The 7,041-nt window shown below is 41.0% G+C and overlaps 1 protein-coding gene across 1 annotated transcript; it reads left to right on the forward strand.

Annotated features, from left to right (window-relative positions):
- The first annotated feature begins 4,775 nt into the window (after positions 1 to 4,775).
- LOC107676867 (transcription factor Sox-1b-like) lies at positions 4,776 to 6,368 on the forward strand. The gene has a single exon (XM_016471582.1). The coding sequence runs from the start codon at positions 5,102 to 5,104 to the stop codon at positions 6,107 to 6,109; it is 1,008 nt and encodes a 335-aa protein (XP_016327068.1). The 5' UTR covers positions 4,776 to 5,101; the 3' UTR covers positions 6,110 to 6,368.
- The last annotated feature ends 673 nt before the right edge of the window (positions 6,369 to 7,041 follow it).

Consider the following 7,041-nt stretch of genomic DNA (forward strand, 5'->3'; position numbering starts at 1 on the left):
TTAAAACATCTTAATGATGAATTTGTTTCTTACAAACATGCAGCTTTTCACTTCATATGATGTTAACTGATGAACTGTCAGGATCATGGACCTGTTTTGTTATGTTTTGCCCCCGTTTCTGTTCCTGTGTTCCCTTAGTTAATTAGTCATTCTGTGCACCTGTGTTTGGTAATTGTCCTGTGTTTATAAGTTCTTGTCTGTGCATTTCTCCTCTGTCGGGTCTACTTGTTGTGAACGTCATCCTTGTGTTCTGTGTCTCCTGTTGGATTATTAAAGACTCTCGTTTTGTGAAATCTCCACGTCTCCTCGTTTCCTCGTGCCCGTGCCTCAGAGTCATGTGGATTACTTTTGGATTATTGTGATGTTTTTATCAGCTGTTAGGACTCTCATTCTGATGGCACCCATTCACTGCAGAGGGTCCGTTGGTGAGCAAGTGATGTAATGCACAATTTCTCCAAATCTGTTCTGATGAAGAAACAAACTAATCTAATATCTCTTGGATTCAGCAAGTTTTCATTTTTGGGTGAATTATTCTTTTAATGCTCTATTTATCACATTCATCATACTGAATGATTCCTTTTACCAGATCAGTCTTAAAACACAACTGATTTTACTCAAACAACATATCTTAAAGGGGTCATATGATGCGATTTCAAGTTTTCCCTTCTCTGTGGAGTGTTACAAGCTGATTGTGCATAGATAAGATCCCTGAAGTTGCAAAGACTAAAGTCTCAAAACCAAAGAGATATTCTTTATCAAAGTTAAGACTCTGCCACACACCCCTAAAACGGCTCGTTCTAACACGCCCCCACATATCTACTTCACTATGTGGCAATATTAGCATAATATGGCCCAAATGCAAAGAAAGAAGGCGTGGTTTCAGTAACCGCAGTTAGAAAGGAGTGCCGCTACTGAATATGAACCCGTTCTTTCCATGTGTACACATTATATTCTCATAGAGGCCACTGAACATCATCTTACGATGTTATATTATTTTTCTTTATGGTTTTCAAAGATCCTTAAAGCGCTCATGCAGCTATACCATGGCATGTAGCCGACACCATGCGGAGAACTATTAACTATAGTTGAGGCATTGGGATTTTACCTTCTGCCCATACAGTAGAGCTGACAGCTGCTGTGACGAGTAGCTTAAGCAAGCCATCGGCTGTAAAAAGAATGCCTTTGATACCATTAGCCCCTGTGGCGCGCTAACATGTTGTTTCTAGAAGCTTCAGCTGATCCTGTGAAGCCGACTGTGGTGGGAGACGACTGTGGGCTTAGAGATTCCTGTGCTAACAGCAGGGAGATGTGCGCATACAGGCGGAAAACCATACAGTGATCATAGTCTGTGTGTGTGTGTTCATCTGCACAACCTTTGATCTTCTGATGAGCTGCTAATTTGGTCTCAAGGCCAGTCCGTAAGCAACACTGAGTATGTGTGTGTGTTAACGTGTTTCCATCTTTTCCCTTGATTTGTTTATCCTGTTGTACCCCCTGAGAGTCATGTTATATAACACATTTAGCATATGTATAGCTCATGATAACTAATTAATTAAATTCTTAAAGGGACAGTTCACCCAATATGAAAATTCTGTCATCATTTACTCACTCTCATGTTGTTTCAAAACTGTATGCAATTCTTTACTCTGTTTTGGACCCCATTGACTGTCATTGTATGGACAAAAATGGTTAAAACATTCTTTGTTAAAACATTTCAAGTCATATGACATGAATGTGTGTGAAGGTTGAAAGAACTTTCATTTTTAGTGTTTTTTTTTTTTTTTTGAGTATCAAATAGTGAGAATATGCAAAAGTATGCAATTTGGAGCAGTTTCTGATATTTATACAGCCTAAAAGCACAATCAAATTCTGATAGCTTGTAATGTAAATCAATGAGATCTTTATAACAGTAGCAGATTACTTTCAGAAGAGCCAGTGATATAAGAAGAACACAAAAAGTGCCAGGAAGCTGAAATAAAGAATAATGGAAATCATAATTTAAGCTGAGTAAACTACAAGTTGTGAGCAGGTATCCTTATACCTGGTGCATTGTTGAAAACATTAAAGCAGCATAGAGGAGCATCTCAGTATATGAAAGAATGAAACCCACCTCTCAAGGCATTGATTTGGTACATTTGAGCATGCACTATTGCTGAAAACACATAATTACCCATTAGCACTAACGTGCTCCAGTCTTATTTCCACTATGTGAAAGAATCTGATAAAGATGGAGTATTATAGTGTCTACCTCAAGTGTATTTGGCTTCTTTTACTGCTGTTTTGAGATATACAAGCGATTAATACACATTTCCTTAATGCTTTATTATGGACTCCGGTAGTTTTGTACTAGGATAGTGCCTCATGCATTTAGGAAATCTTCTGGACAACCTGTATAAACTGAGATTATACTGAGATATTGTGTAAAACAGATGTCATATACTTGTATGATTGTTGATTCAGTGAAGGTCATAGATGTGCAAATTTGCTTCTTTTCCTGAGCACAACCCTATCATCCCTCCATAGCCATACCTTTATCCACCTCTTCCACTCAGTGTCAGTGTCAACATGTAAATCATACGGAAATAAGTCTGAAAATTGAAAATGAAGCTGGAAATATGTGCATGAGACAGCCCCTTCTCCCCCCCACACAGCCCTTGCTCGAGTTTCCCCTCCCTTCCTGTCCAATTATGTTTAAAACGCGGTGGAGAGCAAGAACAGGCGCACCTGACAGATGTTGACCATTTTTAAACCCTGCTCGCTCTCACAAGTTCAAGAGACTCTCTAATTCACTTTGCAGTCGGGACATAACGGAGCAACGCCACTCACTGAGCTTTTGGAGCACAGACCAACACACGAGGATTTTAGTGCTGTGAAGCTCAGATCAGGGTAGAGGCATCTTGCAGTTCACTAAGCTTATAGTGTGATTTGCTATTATCATTATTAAATTAATAATCAATAATAATAATAATACATTCTATTGTTAAACTGTTGTTCTCTCTCTATCTATCTATCTATCTATCTATCTATCTATTATATATATAGGCCTATATATATATATATATATATATATAAGCCTACATATAATTGATCTATGTTGGATCATATTTTTTTCCACCTGGACTGCTGGATGAAAAAGACACAACCAGCACAAAAAAAGGAGTATTTTCCAAAGTCTAATTTATGTTTTCATTTTATTGGGAACGGAGGCACACCTTTTTTTCGATTGACACTTACAGTTAGTCCTTCATTTATTGATTTAAATGGTCAGTATCTGGAGACCATTGTTAAACCTGTTGTGTAACCCTACAAATACCGCATAATTGACTGATGGCAACGCCTTTTCCACTTTCTCTGATGGGTATGATGATGATTAACACATTAAGTCCGCGATATTTATTTTTCTCCTCAGTTCACATTTAATGAAGATATTCTGAGCAACTCTTCTGTGAAATCTGAGCGATGCGCCTGTAACTCCCTCAACGCCTCCCTTCCATATCATGCACCTTTTCACGTTTGAACGGGGTTTCTGAAGAACCTCACAACATTTTCCAAGTTTCTCAGTGATCCTTTGAGTTCCCATAACTACTGTATAAATTATCTAGGAACACTCGCACATATAAATGTGTGATTAAACTGTAAAATCAGTACAAAGAAAAGGGAACTTGTTGGGGGTTTCGTATGTTTGCGTCCAGTAGACGGCGATCACAGTCTGTAAATTAGTGTAGAGAACGGTGTGACTATATTTTGCCTTTTGATCTGCACCTTTTGTTGACTAAATGAATGACAGTCAAGTCAAAACAAGCGCAGTGCACGTTTTATAGTACGTGTAATGCTTATAAAATGGGCTTCATAAATGTGGGCGATCTTGTCACCTTGTTTTCCAGTGATGTCGAATTGAATAGAGGATTATTTTTTTTCATTATTTATAGTTATTGTTTAATTAATTGGGATGAATGTAGCCTTCATACTTGTTGTGATATTGCATTAAGTCAACGTTTCAGATACCAATGAAAAAAGCGCTAGGAAATGACTCCAGTGTTGGAAAAGAATATGGCAGGTTACACCAATTACCGTTTTTTTTTTTTTGTTGCCCACCAACAGTTTTAGCTGTTCCCCACTTTGCACTTGATGACAAAAGGACAAAAGGGCACACATGGTACATGCACTGGGTGTGAGGCACCTGTTTCTTAGCAACCGTCACAACAGGAAAACACCTGTGGCATCCATTTATTCTAAGGGACTTGTGATAAATACTGGAAAACTGTGATAAATACTGGAAAAGATAGCCTACCGAGAAACTGTGTGTGAGGACAAATTTATAGGCCTATATATAAAATATTCTATAAGACGTCTGTTTGCTGAGACATTTATCTCTTTCCTATTTGGGACTGTTTAATGAATAAAAAACGTTTACGTATTGTTATGGTTAAAATGCCTGAAACAGTTTATCAATATAATTGTTGTGGCTTACTTAACGAGATTTTTTTTGATAGAAAACCATATATGCTACTTGACAATAAAAATCATTGCTGGTTTAAAGTTCAGGCTCCGGCGTTTCAAAAGGGGCAAAAACATGTGGAAAAAAATAACTGATTTATTGTATATTCCAGCGAAAATTATCATTTGGAGATCATTTACCCCAAATAACATTTGTCAGCAGTGGTTTGTAGCCAACTGTTTACCTTCCGCTCGCCGCAGAAAGACCCTTCAGCTGCGCCTGTGGCTAGCGCGCTGCGTCACCTGACCGCGAGCCATATGCAAAATGTCCCCGTCCTCAAACGCCATTGGCTCTCTCTCACTCATTTATTCCCTGTCAACGCGCATCACATGGCCGCTCTCCCACTAACTTTTCAAGCCCACCGCCGAAAGTAGCTCAAAGACAATTCTGCACTGGATGTGAAAATCACCCGGAGAGCAAGTTAGAATAAAACAAAGGGAGACGAGCAGCCGCAAAGTTACTCTCTGTCCTCTGTCTGGATTGTACCGATCCTGTTCCAGTGGCCTCTTTTGTTATTAAGAGGTTCTGCACGTGTGTGCCTGCCAGGGAACGGGGACGCGTGAATGTTTCTGTGTGTGAGCTGAGTTAGTTAAAGCCAGGTGAATGTATAGCATGATGATGGAAACGGACTTGCATTCCCCGGGACCCCAGACTAACACAAACACGGGCCACACGGGACCCAACGGCGGCAGCAAAGTTAACCAAGACCGCGTCAAGAGACCCATGAACGCGTTTATGGTGTGGTCTCGGGGTCAGCGCAGAAAAATGGCTCAGGAGAATCCAAAGATGCACAACTCGGAGATCAGCAAGCGCCTCGGAGCGGAGTGGAAAGTCATGACCGAGGCGGAAAAGCGACCCTTCATTGACGAGGCGAAAAGACTGCGCGCCATGCACATGAAGGAGCATCCGGATTACAAGTACCGACCCCGGAGGAAGACCAAGACGCTGCTCAAGAAGGACAAGTACTCTTTGGCGGGTGGCCTGCTCGCCGGATCCGGTGGCGGAGGCGGCGTGGGTCTGGGAATGGGTGCGGTGGGGGTCGGCCAGAGGTTGGAGAGTCCGGTGGGTCACGGCGGCGGTACCGCGGCGAGTTACGCGCACATGAACGGCTGGACCAACGGCGCGTACTCGGCCGCGGCTGCAGCCGCGATGATGCAGGAGGCTCAGCTCGCCTACAGCCAGCACCCAGGCACCGGAGCGCATCACCACCACGGCCACCACCACCATCCACACAATCCCCAGCCTATGCACCGCTACGAAATGACGGCTCTCCAGTACAGCCCCATCTCAAACTCTCAGAGCTACATGAGCGCCTCGCCGCCAGGCTATGGGGGAATATCCTACGCGCAACACCAAAACTCCAGCGTGGCTTCATCTGGGGCCATCGGCACGCTGGGCTCGCTGGTGAAATTGGAGCCGAGCGTAAGTCCTCCCGTTACAGCTCACTCTCGAGCCCCTTGTCCCGGAGACTTGCGAGAGATGATAAGCATGTATTTACCGGCGGCGGAGGCAGGGGACCCGTCAGTTCAGAGCAGACTTCACGCTGTACCGCAGCACTATCAAAGTTCCGCGACGAGCGTAAACGGAACCGTTCCACTGACACACATATGAACAGATTTCGTATTCAGACTCAAATAACCAAATATTTACCTCTTTTAGAGCATAACTACCTTTTTTTTTTGTACAGAATGTCTGTTCTTGTAAATTTTGAAGGTGATATTATTTAAATATAATACATAAACTGAAGGGATGTTGTCTGAATAATTTGTCCGAAATTACACAATATGCGTGAGCTTTACACATTTGCGAGGGATTAATTCTTCTTTTGTGTGTGTGTGTGTGTGTGTGTGTGAGAGAGAGAGAGAGAGAGAGAGAGAGAGAGAGAAAAAGAGAGAGAGAAAGCGAGTGAGAGAGACTGTGTTTAAAACATGAAAAAGAGTGGGTGCTTCAGTGTAAAATGTAGTTAAATGACAACGTTTTTGAAGTTTTCCAAGATTTTTTCTCGATCCCACTTTGATTTGTCAATACGTGAGTTACTGTATTTGATATATTCCTTATTCGTTTGTTGTATTATTCCTTGTATATTGTGAATATATTACAGAGAAAGATTGATACACATTTGTAAATATAATTCGGATTTGCCAGGATAAAAGGAAAACGTGTTTTGTGTTGATGTGAAAATAATAAATTTCACTGCTTTTGCTCTGATTCTGGAAAGTTAGTTTGCTGTGTTGTTTTGCTTTTTATCCCATGGGACTCGCGATTAAGCAGGTGGAAACAGAGTTAATGTTCCAATGGGAAAAAAATATGTCGCTATAAACAACGAAACCGGGCATAGTTGCAGTCTATTTGATCAAATTCAACCTTTTTTTATTTAAATATATTGGGACAGAGCAGTGTGCAAGAACACATTTTTAAATAGGAAACATTTTCAACAGATGATTATTTACATTTTATAGGTGTAAATATAAATACGTATTTTAGCATGTAGGCAGTCAGAAATAAAATATAAAAATATGACCAATATAGAAACTAGAATATCT

Source organism: Sinocyclocheilus anshuiensis, unplaced genomic scaffold, assembly GCF_001515605.1.
Source record: "Sinocyclocheilus anshuiensis isolate Anshui unplaced genomic scaffold, SAMN03320099.WGS_v1.1 scaffold2166, whole genome shotgun sequence".
Classification (NCBI taxonomy): Eukaryota; Metazoa; Chordata; class Actinopteri; order Cypriniformes; family Cyprinidae; genus Sinocyclocheilus; species Sinocyclocheilus anshuiensis.

What these genes read in the sequence shown, in the direction of transcription:
- LOC107676867 (XM_016471582.1), top strand. Translation starts at nt 5,102, where the DNA reads ATGTATAGCATGATGATGGAAACGGACTTGCATTCCCCGGGACCCCAG.